Raw genomic sequence first — 20167 nt, 5'->3', positions numbered from 1 at the left:
TTCGAACTTTTCTCGGACGAGACGATCACCTCCACACATCATACCAAAGAACACTTCTTTTGTCACTTTTCTAAAGGTTTTTTGGACGTTTCGTTTCAGTTTCTGGCTAACGGAGGCTTTGGCGTGCATGTTGCTTCATCTTTAGTAAAAAAAAAATTTAAAAAAATGTTTACGTGCAAAATGTTTGAAGACAGTTTTTAATGATCCAGTTTTAGGTCAGGTTTTATATATCGTTTCATGTGTTTTCAGACTTGTTTGAGTAATAAAGTATTTTCTGATTCTGTCTTTCATCGTTTCACTCGGTAACACGTTGTATCATCCAATGCTGACTCAAATGACATCACTTGAGGATATTTATCAGATATTTTGGAGCCTCAACTTTTTTGTGAACTTCCAGTCAATCAGTGTTTATGAACATAAACATCTCAACATATTTAGCCATAAGTAGTCGAGATCTTCAAACTGAACCAGTGGACTGAAGAAGGAGTTTTGTTAAAATTAGCCAGCGGAGCAACAGCGCTGAGATTGCAGGTCTAATTTAGTCGTGGACAAAAAAACCAAAACATTCTCATCCATAGAAAATTACAGGGCGGACGGTGGAACGGACCGTGATGATGAGAGGTTTCAGAAAATACACGCATCTTTAGTGTTGCAGAACACGACCATTAATCTGCCTTTCACTATTTTTATTTCAGTCCTACTCAACAAACTAAATGTTTTTACCCGGACATGAAGAACGCAAAGAAAGACACCTCACAGTGTGACATTCATGGAACAAATGAAAGTCTAAAGACTTTATGTGAATCGCAGTTGTCATGAAAACTGACATGTCTGACTGATAAATATGAATACAGTGGTCCCTTGTTTATCGCGGGGGATACGTTCTAAAAATAACCCGCAATAAACAAAATCTGCAAAGTAAGTTTTACAATTATTATACATGTTTTAAGGCTGTAAAACCCCCTAACCACACACGTTTATACACTTTTCTCAGAGAGGCATTAACATTTTCTCACATTATTTATTTAAACTCTCAAAGTTCAAACTTTTGCAGATTTAACAAAAATAAGTACAATACTGTTTTAGTAAATGAAACCAAAGATCAAAACCTGTTTTCAAGGCCAAACGTTTTTAATCTACGAGGTCTGACACATAAGAAATTATTACCAGTAACTCACGCGTATTTCACAGTTCCTCTGTTTCTCTGACGGTGCCGAACACAATGTGCGTTCACACTGTACAGTACGCTGTAAAAAAAAAAAAAAAGCATGCAAAATTACACCAAAAAAATCTGTGAAACAGCGAGTCCGCGAAAAGTGAACCGCGTTATAGCGAGGAACAACTGCACACACCAAAAACTATTCTAAGCCATTCTTCTTCCGTAATTTTTTTATCGCCCAACTCCTCAAACAGTTTTTGCGAGTCACAAAAAAAGAGCGGGAAAATTTATAAATGTCTCATTCTAAGGTAAGAAAAATGTTTTTTTTTAAAATAAAGAATGATTATACAGTAATGAAAACATAGTTATGAAGATTATATTCTGTGTTACGTGTTCGAGAAAGTCGTCCAAAAAGAGCGGGAAAGTTTAACATAGGCGCTTATGGACGGAATGTTCGGAAGCTAGAGTGAGTCACATGACCGCTAGAGTGGAAAATCTGTACCAGAAAATAATGTTTAAACTGCTCTCACGGCCACAAATTTAACTCTACAGAAATCATTTGAACATCAAATTGTAGGAAAATTTGTGCTGCTCGCGCACATGAACCTGCTGAAGCTGTCAGACTTCTAGTTTTGGCTCTGTTAGCTCAGATGTGTCAGGATCACCCACCAACTGCCCCATTTACTCCCATATTAACTGAGAGCAGAGATTTGTGGAGGGAAAGCAGACGTACCAGTTTTTTACCTCGCTCTAGAGGTCACATTTTTCAAGATCTTGAGAAAACAAATGAAATTATAGAATTAAGGAAATAAAATATGTGAATACATGACCGCTCAGGGCTTCCATACAGCTGACATTTCTACACTCAATGATCCTGAAATGATTTAACATACTAGACTACCTTTTTGTTTTGTTGAGATCTCAAATGAATCACGTTGTTATCTCTTCTGTAGTTTTAAGCTACTTGTAAGATCGCTTTTGTTTTTTTTTATAGATAATATCTGAACTGGACATGTGAAAGGTGTCTAGGAAAAAGTGTTTAGGAAAAGTGTTAAGGAAAAAGTGTTTAGGAAAGGTGTTAAGGAAAGGTGTTAAGGAAAAGTGTTTAGGAAAGGTGTTTAGGAAAAGTGTTTAGGAAAGGTGTTTAGGAAAAGTGTTAAGGAAAAGTGTTTAGGAAAGGTGTTAAGGAAAGGTGTTAAGGAAAAGTGTTTAGGAAAGGTGTTTAGGAAAAGTGTTAAGGAAAGGTGTTTAGGAAAAGTGTTTAGGAAAGGTGTTTAGGAAAAGTGTTTAGGAAATTTTGAAACATTAAAATTTCGGTTTAATTTTAAATTCGAGCAGAACAAAAAACAAAACATTCTGCTCATCTGAAAGCGGAACGTTTCAACAGTGTGCTGTGTGTCATCACCGGGAGCTAAATTAACGTTACAACAGGTTGTTTACAACAGCGGAAGCGCGGGATTAACCGGAAGATGAAACACCTTTCTAAACACTTTCCTAAACACCTTTCCTTAACATCTTGCCTAAACACCTTTCCTAAACCTTTTCCTAAACACCTTTCCTACACTTTTCCTAACAAAAACCTTTCCTTCACCTTTTCCTAAACACTTTTCCTTAATCATTTCCTAACACTTTTCCTAAACACCTTTCCTAAACACTTTTTCCTTAAACAAACACCTTAACACCTTTCCTAAAACTTTCCTAAACAGCTTCCTAACACAATTTCCTAACACTTTCCTAAACAACTTTCCTAAACACGTTCCAACACTTTTCCTAAACAAACCTTTCCCTAAACACCTTTCCTTAACAACCTTCGAAAACACTTTTCCTAAACACTTTTTCCTAAACCCTTTCCTAACACTTTCCTTAAACACTCCTTTCCCTAAACACCTTTCCTTAACACCTTTCCTCCTAAACACTTTTCCTAAACTGTTTCTAACACTTTCCTAAACACCTTTCCTTAACACTTTTCTAAACAACACCTTTCCAAACACTTTTCCTAAACACTTTTCCTAAACACTTTTCCTAAACAACCTTTCCTTAACACCTTTCCTAAACACTTTTTCCTAACACTTTCCTAAAACACTTTTCTAACACCTTTTCCTAAACATTTTCCTAAACCCTTTCCTAAACAACTTTCCTAAACACTTTTCCTAACACCTTTCCTATAACACGTTTCCTAAACACTTTTCTAAACAAACACTTTCCGTAACCTTTCCTAACACCTTTCCTAAACACTTTTCACTTAACATAACACCTTCCTAAACACTTTCCTAAACACTTTTCTAAACACACCTTCCTTAACACTTTTCCTAACACTTTTCCTAAAAACAATCTAAACCTTCCAACACTTTTCCTAACACTCTTTCCTAAACACCTTTCCTTAACACTTTTCCTAAAACACCTTTCCTAACACGTTTCCTAAACACTTTTCCTAAACAACCTTTTCTACACACCTTTCCTTAACAACCTTTCCTAAACACTTTTCCTAACACTTTTCCTAAACACCTTTCCGAAACACTTCCTAAACGCTTTCCTAAACACCTTTCCTAAACACTTTCCTTAACACTTTTTCCTAAACACTTTTCGAAACACTTTTCCTAAACACCTTCCTAAACACTTTTCCTAACACTTTTCCTAAACACTTTCCTAACACTTTTCCTAAAACCTTTCCTAAACACTTTTCCCAAACACTTTTCCTAAACACCTTTCTCCTATAACACCTTTCCCTTACACCCTTCCTAAACACTTTTCCTAAAACACTTTTCCGAAACACCTTTCCTAAACCCTTTCCTAACACTTTTCCTAACACCTTTCCTACATTTTCCTTACACCTTTCAAACACTTTCCTTAACAACTTTCCTAAACACTTTTCCAAACACTTTTCCTAAACACTTTTTCCTAAACACCTTTCCTTACACTTTCCTAAAACAATTTTCCTAAACACCGTTTCAAACACTTTTCCTAAAACACTTTTCCTAAACACTTTTCCTAAACAACTTTCTAAACTTCCTAAACACTTTCCTTAACACTTTTCCTTACACATTTCCTAAACACTTTCCTTAACACCTTTCCCTAAACACTTTTCCTTAACACTTTCTTAACACCTTTCCTAAACATACACTTCCTTAACACCTTTCCTTAACACCTTTTCTAAACACTTTTCCTAACACTTTTCCTTAACACCTTTCATAAACCCTTTCCTTAACACTTTTCCTTATCACCTTTCCTTAACACTTTTTCCTAAACACTTTCCTTAACAACTTTTCAAACTTTTCCTAAACACTTTCCTAACAACACCTTCCTAAACACCTTTCCTTAACACCTTCCTAACACCTTTTCTAAACACTTTTTCCTTAACACCTTCCTAAACACCTTTCCTTAACACTTTTCCTTATCACCTTTCCTTAACACTTTTCCTAAACACCTTTCCTTAACACCTTCTAAACACCTTCCTAAACACTTTTCCTTAACACCTTTCCTAAACACTTTCCTTAACACTTTCCTAACCTTTTCCAAACACTTTCCTAACATTCTTAACACTTTCCTAACACCTTCCGAACACTTTCCGTAACACCTTTCAAACACTTTCTTAACACCTTTTCCTAAACACTTTTCCTTAACACCTTTCCGAACACTTTTCCTAAACACTTTTTCCTAGACACCTCACATGTCCAGTTCAGATATTATCTAATAAAAAAAAACAAAGCGATCTTACAAGTAGCTTAAAACTACAGAAGAGAACAACATGATTCATTTGAGATCTCTACAAAACAAAAAGGTAGTCTAGTATGTTAAATCATTTCAGATCATTGAGTGTAGAAATGTCAGCTGTATGGAAGCCCTGACGGGCATGTATTCACAATATTCCTTAATTCTATAATTCATTGTTTCCTCAAATCTTGAAAAATGTGACCTCTAGAGCAGGTAAAAAACTGGTACGTCGCTTTCCCTCCCTCCACAAATCTCTGCTCTCAGTTATATATGGGAGTAAATGGGGCAGTTGGTGGGTGACCTGACACATCTGAGCTAACAGAGCCAAACGAGAAGTCTGACAGCTTCAGCAGGTTCATGTGAGCGAGCAGCACAATTTTCCACAATCTGATGTTCAAATTATTTCTGTAGAGTGAAATTTGTGGCCGTGAGAGCAGTTTAAACTTATTTTCTGGTACAGATTTTCCACTCTAGCGGTCATGTGACTCACTCTAGCGCTAGAGTGAGTCACATGACCGCTAGAGTGGGAAAATCTTACCAGAAAATAAGTTTAAAACTGCTCTCACGGCCACAAATTTCACTCTACAGAAATAATTTGAACATCAGATTGTTGGAAAATTGTGCTGCTCGCTACATGAACCTGCTGAAGCGTCAGACTTCTCGTTTGGCTCTGTTAGCTCAGATGTGTCAGGCTCAACCCACCAACTGCCCCATTTACTCCCATATAAACTGAGAGCAGGATTTGTGGGGGAGGGAAAGCAGACGTACCAGTTTTTTACCTGCTCTAGAGGTCACATTTTTCAAGATCTTGTGAGGAACACAATGAATATAGAATTAAGGAATATATGTGAATACATGACCGCTCAGGGCTTCCATACAGCTGACATTTCTACACTGCAATGATGCTGAAATGATTTAACATACTAGACTACCTTTTGTTTTGTAGAGATCTCAAATGAATCATGTTGTTATCTTCTGTAGTTTAAGCTACTTGTAAGATCGCTTTTGTTTTTTTTTATTAGATAATATCTGAACTGGACATGTGAGGTGTCTAGGAAAAAGTGTTTAGGAAAAGTTCCGGAAAGAGGTGTTAAGGAAAAGTGGTTTAGGAAAAGGTGTTAAGAAAGTGTTTAGAAAGGTGTTACGGAAAGTGTTACGGAAGGTGTTACGGAAATGTTAAGGATTGTTAAGGAAAGTGTTTGGGAAAAGGTTTAGGAAAGTGTTAAGGAAAGTGTTTAGGAAAGGTGTTAAGGAAAAGTGTTTAGGAAAGGTGTTTAGCAAGGTGTTAAGGAAAGGTGTTTAGGAAAAGTGTTAAGGAAAGGTGATAAGGAAAAGTGTTAAGGAAGGTGTTTAGGAAAGGTTGTTAGGAAAAGTGTTTAGAAAAGGTGTTAGGAAAGGTGTTAAGGAAAGGTGTTTAGGAAGGTGTTTTACGGAAAACGTGTTTAGGCAAATAGTTTTACGAAAGTTTGTTAAGGAAATGTCTGTTAGGAAAAAAGTGTTAAGGAGGAAAGGTGATAAGGAAAAAGTGTTAAGGAACAGGGTTTATGAAAGGTGTTAAGGAAAAGTGTTAGGAAAAGTGTTTAGAAAAGGTGTTAAGGAAAGGTGTTAAGGAAGTGTTTATGTTTAGGAAAGGTGTAAGGAAAGTGTTAAGGAAAAGTGTTTAGGGAAAGGTGTTAAGGAAAGTGTTTAGGAAATTGTGTAAGGAAAAGTGTTAAGGAAAGTGTTTAGGAAAGTGTTAAGAAAGTTGTTTAGGAAAAGTGTTTAGGAAAGTGTTTTAGGAAAAGTGTTTTGAAACGGTGTTTAGGAAAATTGTTTTAGGGAAAGTGTAAGGAAAGGTGTTTAGGAAAAAAGTGTTTAGGAAAAGTGTTTCGGGGAAAAGTGTTTAGGAAAGGTTTGTTAAGGAAAGTGTTTGAAAGGTGTAAGGAAAAGTTGTAGGACAAGGTGTTAGGAAAAGTGTTAGGAAAGGGTTTAGGAAAGGTGTTTCGGAAAAAGTGTTTTAGGAAAAGTGTTTAGGAAGGGTGTAAGGAAAGGTGTTTAGGAGAAAGGTGTTTAGGAAAACGTGTTTGGGAAAAGTGTTTAGGAAGTGTTTTAGGAAAAATGTTAGGAAAGTGTTAGGAAAAGTGTTAGGAAAAGTGTTTAGGAAGGTGTTTAGGAAAAGTGTTTGAAAAGTGTTTAGGAAAAGTGTAAGGAAGTGTTTACGGAACAGGTGTTTAGGAAAGCGTTTAGGAAGGTGTTTCGGAAAGTGTTTAGGAAAAGTGTTAGGAAAAGTGTTTAGGCAAAAGGTGTGTTAAGGAAAGGTGTGGTAGAAAAGGTTGTTTAGGAAAAGTGTTTAGGAAACGGTTAGGAAAGGTGTTTTAGGAAAAGTGTTAAGGAAAGTGTTTAGGAAAAAGTGTTGGAAAAGGTTGGAAAAGTGTTTTAGGAAAAGTGTTAGGAAAATGTTAAGGAAGGTGTGTTTAGAAAAGTGTTAGGAAAGTGTTTAGGAAGTGTTTGTTAAGGAAAGTGTTTAGGAAAGTGTGTTAAGGAAAGGTTAGGAAAGTGTTGTTTAGAAAAGTGTTTTAGGAAACGTGTTTAGGAAAGGTGTTAGGAAAAGTGTTAGGAAAGGTTGTTTAGGAAAGGGTTTAGGAAAATGTTTAGGAAAAGGTGTTAAGAAAAGTGTTTTAGGAAGTGTTAGGAAAAAGTTGTTTAGGAAAGGTGTTAAGGAAAGGTTGTTTTAGGAAAGTGTTTAGGAAAAGTGTTTAGGAAAAGTGTTTCGGAAAGGTGTTGTTTAGAAAAGTGTTAAGGAAAGGTGTTTAGGAAAGTGTTAGAACAGGTTTAGGAAAAGTGTTTAGGAGGAAAGGTGTTAAGGAAAGGTGTTTAGGAAAGGAAGTGTTTAAGGAAAGTGTTAGGAAAGGGTTTAGGAAAAAGTGTTTAGGAAAAGTGTTTTCGAAGGTTGTAAGGAAAGGTGTTTAGGGAAAGGTTTGTTTAGGAAAAGTGTTGGAACGTGTTTAGGAAAGTTGTTTAGGAAAGTGTTAGGAAATGTGTTAGGAACTGTTTAGGAAAGTTTTAGGAAAGGTGTTAAGGTGTTTGTTTAAGGAAAAAGTGTTAGGAAAGGTGTTTAGGAAAAGTGTTAGGAAATGATTAAGGAAAAGTGTTTAGGAAAAGGTGAAGGAAAGGTTTTTGTTAGGAAAAGTGTAGGAAAGGTGTTTAGGAAAAGGTTTAGGAAAGGTGTTTAGGACAAGATGTTAAGGAAAGGTGTTTAGGAAAGTGTTTAGAAAGGTGTTTCTATCTTCCGGTTAATCCCGCGCTTCCGCTGTTGTAAACAACCTGTTGTAACGTTAATTTAGCTCCCCGGTGAATAACACAGCACACTGTTGAAACGTTCCGCTTTCAGATGAGCAGAATGTTTTGTTTTTTGTTCTGCTCGATTTATTTAAACCCGAAATTGTTAATGTTTCAAAATATATATATATTTTTTTTTATTATTAAAGCCGTCACACACCAGGTTCAGTGTGCGTGTGTGTGTGTGTGTGTGTGTGTGTGTGTGTGTGTCTTGGTGTATTCATGTTCCCGTGCGCGCGGGCAGCTCGCCGTCATGTTCGGGTCCGTCCGGACTTCACCGGGACAGATGAGTCCGTGACACGGCGGCGCTGACGGGGTGAGAAGAAAAAAAAAAACCCGGGAATATTTTAACTTTAATTTAAATCACCCGCGAATCCTGAATCTTTTTTTTTTTTTTTCCATCATCGGGCCCCGAAACAAGAGACAGCCGAGCACCGAGCCCCGTCTGCGGCTGCGAGCAGCGGGACCGTCCGCGCTGCTCTGGAGGGTCGGAGCGGCGGCTAACCACCCCGCTGCCCCCCGCTACGTGCTGCCATTCACCCGGGAATGGACGCTCCAGGTATGGATCCACCATCGCTGCTCACCTGCAGCTCACCTGCAGCTCTCTGACAACAAACGAGCGAGCATCGTTATTTCTGCTAGCATGCTAACGTTAGCGCTTTCCTGCGGCTCTTTGGCTGCAGAGGCTAGGCTAGGCTAGGCTAGGCTAGGCTAGGCTAGGCTAGGCTAAGCTAAGCTAAGCGCGCAGACTCTGTCTCTGTGTCTCTGTGTCTCTGTGTCTCTGTGTCTGTCTTCACAGGGGAGGGACTAAAACAAAGGTTTAAATATCTGAATTAATTATAAGTGTGTGTGTTAATGAGCGCTGTGTGTGTGTGTGTTTACATGTGTCAACACACACACACACACACACTCTGCTGTCATGTTGACACCCTGAGTTGCTCAGTCTGGCAACCAGCTGTTGTAAACATTGCAACGCTGCAAGAACAAAATAAACTTTTCTAAAAACTCACACACACGTTTTATGTACACGTGGTCCAGAGGTCGAGCAGCGGTTCGAACCCCACAGTGCTCTGAGTGGTCGGAGGACTAGAAAGGAGATAAATAAGTACGGTCCATTTACCGTGGTTCATATGCTATCCTTGCTCAAGGGCACCTCAGCAGTGCCCAGGAGGTGAACTGGCACCTCTCCAGCTACCAGACCTTCCATACTTTGTCCTATACTGGACTTGAACCAGCCACCCTCTGGGGTGGGACCTGGTGGGACCTGGCCACCGGGAACCAGAGGGTTCTGGCCACCGGGAACCAGAGGGTTCCCAAAGACAGGTCCCACCCCAGAGGGTGGCGGTTCAAGTCCAGTTTAGGAATCCTCTGGTTCCTGGTGGCCGGAACCCTCTGGTTCCCAAAGCCAGCCACCTTTTGGGGTTCAAGTCCAGGTTCAAGTCCAGTTTGGGAACCCTCTGGTTCCTGGTGGCCGGAACCCTCTGGTTCCCAATGACAGGTCCCACCCCAGAGGGTGGCGGTTCAAGTCCAGTTTGGGAACCCTCTGGTTCCCAAAGACAGGTCCCACCCCAGAGGGTGGTTGGCTTTGGGAACTGGTTCCCCAAGTCCAGATCCCTACAGACTGAGCTACTGTGTTACTTCATGACTTTGTGCTGAGTTTACGCAGCGATGGTAGATTTTTTAACGAGCATCTTTGCTCCATAGATATTCTTGCTCAGCACCCGGGGTCTGTCTGTCAGTCAGTCAGTCAGGTTGGTGGATGTTGAACCAGTCCGTAAGAAACATCAGCTCCTGAATGCAGCCGACAGGCAGTGGTGTCGATTTTTCCAACAACAACAACAACAAAAAAAAGTCACCATCTGAACCTACGAGAGTTATAAGCGACATTTTGAAGTCCAACATGTGCCTCGCAGACCTGAGGCGGAGCAGAGTGACGCCTGGTTGCTCAAATAAACCATCTGTAACCACACCCACCTGTCAATCAAAGCGTCCACGCTCTTAACCCTGCATAACTTTAAGCCTTAATATAATGTGAACAGGTGAGTTGTATATAAATTCACCCTCAGTACAGTTGTCATGAACGGGGAAATTAGCTACAGAGACCAAAACTGTTTTTTGTACCAGGCTGTAAACATGTTTATTTCTGCTGTGAAGTTGGACATTTGGACATGGGGACTTATGGAGACTGACTCACTTCTGGAGCCAGCCTCAAGTGGACGTTAGAGGAACTGCACATGATAAATCTGTCCCCCTCTAGAACTGGACCTTGATTCTATGTGAGTAGAACTTCTTGCTGCACTAACGCGAACCCAGTGACACTGTGTTTTTCCTTTTCATACAGATACGACTTGAAGACGTGAAGGACAAAGTGAAAGCCGAGGGTTCTCCTGAATCTCTAAACACAGCTGTTCTCCTCGCCGTGACGCTGGTCCTTCCCTGAGCACCCTCGCCTCACCCTCGCTTGCTGACATGGAGTAAGTTTCTCGTCTTGTTTTTTTTTTCAAAACGCTCATAATCGTCACGCTCTTTAGTTAATCGCCTGTCTTCTGTTCTCTCACCAGTTGGGCCACGCCGGCTGCCAAACTGAACCCCTACACCCGAGCCCGCATGACGGAGGCGTGGCAGCAGCACGCAGTCGCTCCGCCTCAAGTCGTCCACACCATCCCGCCGGGAGCAGAGAACGCGTTGGGCTGCGCCGTGTACGGCATCGTGCTGCAGCCGGACGCAACGTCTTTACAGCAGCACGGACAGCACGGCCAGCACGGCCAACAGCACGGCGGGAGTCAGCAGCACGGAGGCGGGCACGGTCAACAGCAGCCGCACCCTGCTCAGGGCCAGCAGACGTCCTTACAGGTGGGGGCGGAGGGAGGACACAAGTGTGGGGCGTGTGGACATGATATCTCTCACCTGGCTAACCCGCACGAGCACCAGTGCATGGTGAGTCAGGACAGGTCGTTCCAGTGCACCCAGTGCATGAAGATCTTTCACCAGGCCACGGACTTGCTCGAGCACCAGTGTGTTCAGGTGGAGCAGAAGCCGTTTGTGTGCGGGGTGTGTAAGATGGGCTTCTCGCTACTCACCTCTTTAGCCCAGCACCACACATCCCACAACAGCACCAACCCAATGAAGTGTTCGATATGCGAGAAGACGTACCGTCCCGGTTCTTCTGGCAGCATCACGCCCAACTCAAACAATCCCCAGCAGCCCAGCAGCGACGGGGCGTCAGCCAGCAGCAGCTCGTCCATCCTCCCCTTCCCGTCGGCGCGAGACCGGCCGTACAAGTGCTCCGTTTGCCAGAAGGGCTTCAAACACCTGTCGGAGCTCACGCGGCATGAGCGGGTGCACACGGGCGAGAAGCCCTTCAAATGTGACACGTGCGACAAGGCCTTCAGCCAGTCGTCGCACCTCCAGCACCACCAGCGAACACACAGCAGCGAGCGCCCGTTCAAGTGCGCCGTCTGCGAGAAGAGCTTCAAGCACCGCTCCCACCTCGTGCGCCACATGTACGTGCACTCCGGCGAGCACTTGTTCAAATGCAACCTGTGCGAGCTGCACTTCAAAGAGTCGTCGGAGCTGCTCCACCACCCCTGCCACCCGCAGGGTTCCCGCCCGTTTCGCTGCGCCACGTGTGGGAAGGGGTTCAAGCGGCCGTCCGACCTCCGCCAACACGAGCGCACGCACTCGGAGGAGCGACCCTTCCACTGCGACGAATGTCAGATGAGCTTCAAGCAGCAGTACGCACTGATTCGACACCGGCGCACGCACAAAGACCCCACCGACCGGCCGTTCAAGTGCAACCTGTGCGACAAGGGCTTCATGCAGCCCTCACACCTCCTCTACCACCAGCACGTCCACGGCATGGACAACCTGTTCAAGTGCGCCTCGTGCCAGAAGGAGTTCAGCCAGTCGGGCGAGCTGCTCAGACACAAGTGCGGCGAGCCGTCCAACACCTCGCCCGACAAGCCGTACAAGTGCGACGTCTGCGGCAAGGGCTACAAGAAGAGCTCGACGCTACAGCGTCACCAAAACTCTCACTGCCAAGAGAAGCCTCTCAAGTGCTCGCTGTGTGACCGCCGCTTCCACTCCTCGTCGGAATTCGTCCAGCACCGCTGCGACCCGTCGCGGGAAAAGCCGCTGAAGTGCCCCGACTGCGAGAAACGCTTCAAGTACTCGTCGGACCTGAACCGACACCGGCGCGTGCACACGGGCGAGAAGCCGTACAAATGCGACCACTGCAACAAGGGCTTCAAACAGCGTGAGCACCTGACCAAACACTCCAGCACGCACTCCAGAGAGGGCCAGTTCAAGTGCGTGTGGTGTGGGGAGCGCTTCAGTGACTTGGGCTCTTTGCAGGATCACACAGTGCAGCACACGGCGGACGGTGGAGGTTACCCCGTGCCGCAGTGCTTATAAACCCTCTGAGACTTGTTTCCTCTGAACTCTTCTCGTCTGTTAACTCAACCTAACTGTCGACACATCTACAGGAAGTCCAGGCTGTTATTAACGCGTTCATTCCCACCAGGTTTTTGTTGCTTTACTAACCTGCCCAAAGCCCGTCAGTACTCTGATCCGATCATTCCATGAAATCCAGAGGAGGCCTTTTAATCTCCCTTTTTGTTCTACCTCTTTATTCCTTTTATTCTCAGACAGTGAAGAGGCCACGACCACTGAACCACCATCGTTTATATCGAGACAGAAACAGGCACCAGAACACGGGTCCATCTAGCAAATATTTAGATTTCTTTATAATTTCCTCTTCACGTCTTACGACTCAATTCCACTAGGCTCCTGATGTTTTTAATCAACGTTTTAAACCCACCAGAAGCGCTACGGCCCGTTTTTATTTTTGGAGCTCGAGCTGACAGGAAGTCACTCCGAAACGGCATAGAAAACCTGGTTTTCAAAACAAAACACCCAAATTCAGATTGTCAAAAAGGGGAAACACATTTAGAAGCACATAGAGCCGCATTTAGACTGGATCAGGCCCTGCAGCGGTGTGAATGTATTTTTTTTATTTCTTTGATTAAACTGACCTTATCGAGGCCGGCGGTCACTCGCTCTCATTCACTGTCTCTGTCGCTCTTTCAAACCATCAGACACAAACCAAACTTTTGGAAAACCAAAAGTTTACCTGCGGTCTGATCTAAGCAAGTTAAAAACACTTCAGAAACACTTGGTGGTGATGTGGTTTGAAGTCGCGGTGACGGTGACGGTGACGGAGACGTGCCCGGTGAGGTCCGATTGGTGTAAAGCAGGGGTCTCCAAACTACGGCCCGCGGGCCACATCTGGCCCGCCTAAACAATTGGAGTGGCCCACTTAACGATCCCAAACAATCCCTCTAAACATGGCCTATTTTTCAAAATTGCATTTTCCTATTATAAAATATCCACACTTAATGATTAAGCTTGGCATTCTAATTAAAATCTACCTTATTTACGAACTATTTACAGTACTAGCTAATTTTCATCCCCTCACACAATGGTATATTCCGACGTGACTTTGCTCGTGATCAACTTCCGCGCAGTCTGCCCGGGGGATTCAACTCGGCGGGTCAGGGACGGCCGCACGGTGCGGGAGGATCCCCTCGTGGGACCTCTCCCCGGCGCTGGCTGGCCTCCACCGGGCGCATTTCTTCCGCGGCGGTGCGCCACGACCGGCTCTGGGTCGGCTTGGAAAGGCTCGGGGGTGAAGGTGGCTCACGGCTCCGGCCGCGAGCTTTACAGCGCCCTCCTGCCCGGACCTCGCCGCTTCCCGGGGCTCGCTGCGCCCTCTCCACGACTGTCGAATCGCAACGTATCGCAACTTTCACTTCCTCCCGTAACAAAATCGCAACTAAGATGTAAAAAGCAACTTTCACCGCAATTTTTTTGAAAACCTCATGCAACATCAGGGATTTTAGGCCGCAACTATTTCAAAAAAGGCTGCGAAATTCTGGTGGGACTGATATCATTTCAGTTATAGACTGACCCCGGCCCCCCATCACAGAAAGGCAAGTTGATGTGGCCCGCACTGAAAAAAAGTTTGGGGACCCCTGGTGTCAAGAGTCAAACTAACCAGGCCAGTGCCTACGAGAGGGAGCTCATTCCTTTTGTTTCCTTCCTCCCTCACCTCTGCTTCCTTTTCCTGCCTCTTCCTGTCGCTGTTTAGCATCAAAACACTAGAAAGTTTGACACAAACTTCAGACACAGCTTCACACGTTTTATTCATGGAAGTAGCCAGTAAACTCCTCAACATCAGGAGTTATCGTCTTCTCGTGATGATGATAAAACGTCTGTGAGCACCGTTTTGTACCAAAAGATCCCCCAAAACCAACCAGCTGAAGTTAGCCAATAAAAAAAAATCTCAGCCTGCAGTACAGATAAATATATATTTCACAAATCCTGCGGAGGTCGCTCGTGAACGCCACGCCTCGTCCTCTCTCAGCCTGTACATACGACGGACGATGGACGATGGACGACGTCTTTTTTTCTGAAAAACAAACAACAAAATTACGTAAAAACTGTTTTTTGTATTCTTGCTACTTTTTAAACCACGTGAAATTTTTTAAAAAAAAAAAAAAAAAAGACTCTTTGTTTTTTTTGTAGTCCGTGTAGTGATCGCAGTGTCGCGGAGGGGAAATCTCAGAGGTCGCCCTCCGCGTGTGTGTGTGTGTGAGTCTGAATAACGTGTGAATGTAAACGGTATTCTGTCAAACAGGGAAATTCAGACTGTAGAGAAAATGTATTAGAAATGTTTTTACAGACTTAAATTTTTTTATTTACTAACCTAACCTGTTCTTTTGTGTGTTTTGAATGGAATATTAATGCTGTTACGTGTTGCGTTTAAAGGTTTGACGTCGTGTCTGTCGGAGTGTTTATACCAGAGCGGATGGCAACTTCCTTCCTTCCTTCCTTCCTTCCTTCCTTCCTTCCTCTTTCTTCTTCTTTGAATGAGATTCGGGTAGGTATACATGTCGGCTGTCCCCCTCCCTCCTCTCTCACTCTCTTCACTGGTTCGAGTGCAGTATCGAGCGCAGGCGGAGGGCGGAGGGCGGGCGGATGTCTTTTTCGTGCCTCTCTCGCTGCTTCCTTCTGTCTGTAACGTCATCGTCATGCGAGGTCAGGCGGTCGTTTCCATTGTCTTATTTTTATTTCCCTGAATCTGGCATTACAAGAGAACATTTTGGACTTGAAGTAAAGAAGTACTGTATGTTTCTGTTTATATTTTTTTATTAAATCGATATGAATATCTATATTCCTTGAGGGAGAGACCAGGGCCTTTTGGGGTGTGTAGGCATCAAGCTGGCTGTAGTTTTTTTATTACTTTTTATTTGAGCGAAGCCAAATTGACACATGAATCCGTTTACATAAAAACACACGTCAGGAATCGGCGACGGTGGGTTCATATTTGCCAAGAAAACTACTAAAAGCGCTCAAAGACTTTTGTTAACCGGTGCTTTACGCTTCTCACACTCGGGCCCGGCAGCTCTGGTTTTCAGTCGTCGGTATCGGCGAGGTCGACTCTCCTCGTTTGTGTTATGGAGTGTGTCAGAAAGGGAAAGAGAGAAATAAAAAAAGCAAACCTTCCCATAATCCAACACAAGCAGTCAGGGAACGGAGAGGACAGAAATCTCCTGCATAAGCACAAATTCTGAATTTTAACCAACCGTTTTTAAAAAGGGGGGAAAGTCAGTTCACCCACCCGCCATCTTCTTCCTTTTCTGAGTTGCAGTAACCCGTCGGACCCTGGTGTCTCTTGCTCTCTGCATGCTTGCTGTGTTAGTTCCTTTGTTCTGTCTCTGGGAACTGGTGCTCCCCCGTTATCCTCCCCCACCCTCCTTGCAGCACTGTTCCCCTCTTATAGCTTTTTCAAATTGTACTGTAGTTTATGTGAATGATGTTGAACAAAAGAGAAAAAAAAAGATAAAAAACTTTGTGGCGACGTACAGTACATGTACATTCATGCTAAGAGTATCTGTATGTATGTAGCATTCGATTACACACAGCACTAACGAATAATAAAAAAAAAAAAATCATTTATAAACTCACACGAGTCGAGCGATTATTTTAAAATATACTGTATGAAACATGGACGTAGTATCCCTGAAGCTCAATGTGGTGGATCTGGCAGAAGAAGTGGAGCTGAGGTAGGTTGAATGACGCCTGGTTGCTCTGTAACCACACCCACCTGTCAATCAAAGCGTCCACGCTCTTAATCCTGCATAACTTTAAGCCTTAATATAATGTGAACAGGTGAGTTGTATATAAATTCACCCTCAGTACAGTTGTCATGAACGGGGAAATTAGCTAGAGACCAAAACTGTTTTTTGTACCAGGCTGTAAACATGTTTATTTGACATTTGGACATGGGGACTTATGGAGACTGACTCACTTCTGGAGCCAGCCTCAAGTGGACGTTAGAGGCACTGCAGTTTTTTTTGGCAGTTTAACTGGCTCTGGCAAGAGCTGATTTGGAGATACTGTAAAATACAAGTACCATTTTTCGGACTATTGAGCGCACCTGAATATAAGCCGCACCAGCTAAATTTTAAAAGAAAATACATTGTGTACTTATATAGGCCGGTATTTACACAGAAAGACGGTACATGGAAGATTTTTTTCCGGTATTTACACAGAAAGACGGTACATGGAAGATTTTTTTTTGTTTGTTTTAAATTAAGACATGCTTTTTTTTTAAAACTGTGCCTGAAAATCGGCAGTACGGCATCAACACGGGATGCCAAGATTACGCGCAGTAGCTCTGTTTCCTTCTTTGACGACCAGATCGACTGCCTTTAACTTAAACGCTGCTGCGCAAAATGACAAAATCAAAACTTGTGTCGTCTTCTTCGGTGCGTAATCTTTCCCCACACGCCTGTCTCACTTTTGCATTTACTGTTAGAGAGTGCCCCCAGTTGGCCGCTGGCCAGTAAAAATCTATGAATTAGCCGCACCGTAGGCCACAGGGTTCAAGGCATGTGGAAAAAAGTAGCGGCTTATACTCTGAAAAATACGGCAGCTTAAAAGTGTTTTTAATTAAAGCACTTGAGTAAATCTACTTTCCACCATTGTAATTTAGTTACTGCAGTTGATTACCTCTCGCGGTGATAATGTTGTGTTCATTAATCACTTAGTTTTTGCCCTAAGTTGTTGTGCATTCATACATTTTATTTCCTGTTTTCTCATGTTAATAATAATTTGTTTTCTTCAGTCCTCCACTTATTTATTTCATTATTTTGAATTAACAAACGTTATTTACCTGAGATCGTTTTCTTGAGATGACGATATAATTCATGATAATTCACGCAATATGTTAAATCAATGCAATCAGTTAAACATTCCTCCTGCTGGAACAATAAACCAGGTCAGTGAACGCACCATGGCCTCTCAGATCTCAACTTGTTCACACCAAATGAATCAGACTGTGTTTCCACTTTGTTTCAGTCTGTGTAATAAATCCTCTTTATTGACTGAGACACAAACTAAATGTTGTTTCTTCATTGAATCTCACATATGTACAAGAAAAGAATGAATCATCTCCTTATTGATTCTGATCATACAAACTAAAGTCATCATGAGCAGTGATAGCCTCCATGGCTAAACAGACACAGGAAGGAGCGCCACCTAAAGAAACTCAAACATTTACACAACGACCAATGAGAAGAGGGCAAAGTACCGCCCACAGTGTTTGATTGACAGGTGAAGAAATGCCACAACAATCAGCTGTCAGCAACAATGATGGAAACAAAACAAGCTGAAGACATGAAACACAGAATTTAACCCTTCAATGACTTCTGTCTATTTCACTTCACACAACTCAGCAGAGGATTTATAATAATCATTACAAAGTCCAGCATAGAGAGGCTGAGTGAACGTGGTCTGGACTCTGTGGAGGAGAGTCATGGTTTCAGAGACGCTGTAGAAGGACAGAATACCTGCACTGTGATCCAGGTACACTCCAACTCTGGAGGACCGAGGACCTGAGATGGGAGTGTGGACACTGTTGTAATAAAAGTTATAACTGTTTGTGTCACAATGTAACATCCAAGATTTGTCATTGTATCCAAAGAAACATTCATCTGAGCTCCTTGCTCTGCTGATATTCTTGTATGTGACTGCTACATCAACTCCTCCTCCTCTCCACTCCACCTCCCAGTAACAACGTCCAGTCAGTCTCTCTCTACTCAGGACCTGAGCCAAGTCAATGAATCTGTCTGGGTGACTAGAATAAGACTGAGGTTCTCTCATAAATGTCACTTTTCTGTTCCCCTCAGATAATAACAGCCATGTGTTTGCTGTGTTTGGATCCAGTGTGAGTTCACGTGAATATTTTAAGAACTCAGCTCTGGTCTTGGGCTCTGGTTCTGGTCCTGACAGTGAAACATGGACTTCAGTGTCTGTCAGTGAGATGTTTGTCCGTTGGTCCCTCAGAACGTCCTGTAGTTTATCTCTGAGCTCTGACACAGCAGCTGTCACATCCTCAAAGTCCCTCAGAGGACGGATATCGATGCTGGATGAGTCTGTAGATTGGCTGAGTCGTGACAGTGAGGGGTAGTTGTGTAGAAACTGGTTGTGGTCCTCTGTGTGTGAGAGCTTCTCCAGCTCAGCGTCTTTCCTCTTCAGCTCAGTGATCTCCTGCTCCAGCTTCTCCTGAAGATCTTTGACTCGACTCACTTCAGTTTCCTGCTGGGATCTGACCTGCTGCTTCACATCAGACCTTCTTTTCTCCATGAGACGGATCAGCTCAGTGAAGATCTTCTCACTGTCCTCCACTGCTTTATCAGCAGAGCCATTGATAGCCTCCACCTCCTGTTGGAGCTCCTTCACATCTTTCTCTCTGTCCTGGATTCTCTGCTGGATGTTTAGTCGACTCACCTCGAGCTCTCTCTGCCTCTCAGTCCTTTCTGCTGCAGCTGAGACTGTGTCGTGGCCTTTATGTTCATCCACAGAGCAGAGATAACAGATACACCGCTGATCAGTACGGCAGAACATCTTCATCACCTCATCATGACGAGAGCAGATGTTCTCCTGGAGCTTCTTGGAGGGCTCCACCAGCTTGTGTTTCTTTAATGGAGCTGCATCATGATGAGGCTGGAGGTGTTTCTCACAGTAAGAGGCCAGACAGACCAGACAGGACTTCAGAGCTTTCAGTTTTCTCCCAGTGCAGACATCACAGGCCACATCTTCAGGTCCAGCATAGCAGTGATCATCAGGAGCAGCTTGGAGTCCAGTCTTCTTCAGTTCCTCCACTAAAGTTGCTAACATGGTGTTTTTCTTCAGGACAGGCCTCGGTGTGAAGGTCTGCCTACACTGAGGGCAGCTGTGGATTCTCTTCTCATCCTCTCCATCCCAGAAGTTTTGAATACAGTTCATGCAGTAGCTGTGTCCACAGGGAATAGTCACCGGATCCTTCAGTAGATCCAGACAGATCGGACAAGAGAAGGTTTCCCGGTCCAGTTTATTTCCTTGCTGCGCCATTTCTCCTCTCCGCGTCGACGACTGTCTGAGTTTGACTTCCTCGGAAATGAAACTAGTTTGAGCTCTGATCTCAACAACATGCGGCCTGTCAGCTGACACGTCAGCACATGTTGGTTCCACCCATCTTCAAACTGTAGATCTGAGGGGGAGGGAACAAGGAAACATGAGCAGAGAGGAGCTGGCTGTGTTTGAGAGCAGGAAGAAGAGGGAGGGCTTATCAAGAGCTGAGTCATTCCAGGAGCAGGAGCAGAGCTGTGGGTGTGAACAGTCGACTGACAATCAGCAGTTATCAAACTGAACTCTCATCAAATATTTAAACTGCTCTGCAATCATTTTCTCACATATTTAATGAAGCCTAAGTTCTTAAAAGTCTACACGGGCACTTGGAATGAATTTTGTCAGACGTGTTCTCACCAAACTTGACAAACGGCATCTCACAATGAGACAGTCAGTCAAAAACTATTTGATAGCTGACGGACTTGTGGCGTGAGAGCACGTGGAAAGAGTTTATTGACGAGTCAG

At 43.4% G+C, this 20167-nt stretch overlaps 2 protein-coding genes across 2 annotated transcripts; one reads left to right on the top strand and one right to left on the bottom strand.

The window, feature by feature from the left end:
- Positions 1–8403: 8403 nt before the first annotated feature.
- znf319b (zinc finger protein 319b) lies at positions 8404–13530 on the top strand. The gene is made up of 4 exons (XM_027272425.1): positions 8404–8504; positions 8610–8747; positions 10530–10662; positions 10750–13530. Exons 3-4 carry the CDS (start codon positions 10658–10660, stop codon positions 12599–12601), a joined length of 1857 nt encoding a protein of 618 aa, XP_027128226.1. The 5' UTR covers positions 8404–8504; positions 8610–8747; positions 10530–10657; the 3' UTR covers positions 12602–13530.
- Positions 13531–17965: 4435 nt separating this feature from the next.
- Positions 17966–19645, bottom strand: LOC113744084 (tripartite motif-containing protein 16-like). The gene has a single exon (XM_027272381.1). It carries the CDS (start codon positions 19643–19645, stop codon positions 17966–17968), a length of 1680 nt encoding a protein of 559 aa, XP_027128182.1.
- Between the last annotated feature and the right edge of the window lie 522 nt (positions 19646–20167).

Source organism: Larimichthys crocea, chromosome XX (assembly GCF_000972845.2).
Source record: "Larimichthys crocea isolate SSNF chromosome XX, L_crocea_2.0, whole genome shotgun sequence".
Lineage (NCBI taxonomy): Eukaryota > Metazoa > Chordata > Actinopteri > Sciaenidae > Larimichthys > Larimichthys crocea.
Note: the sequence above shows the minus strand (reverse complement) of the source record. Positions and strands in the feature narration are given on the sequence as shown.

What these genes read in the sequence shown, in the direction of transcription:
- LOC113744084 (XM_027272381.1), bottom strand. Translation starts at nt 19,645, where the DNA reads ATGGCGCAGCAAGGAAATAAACTGGACCGGGAAACCTTCTCTTGTCCG.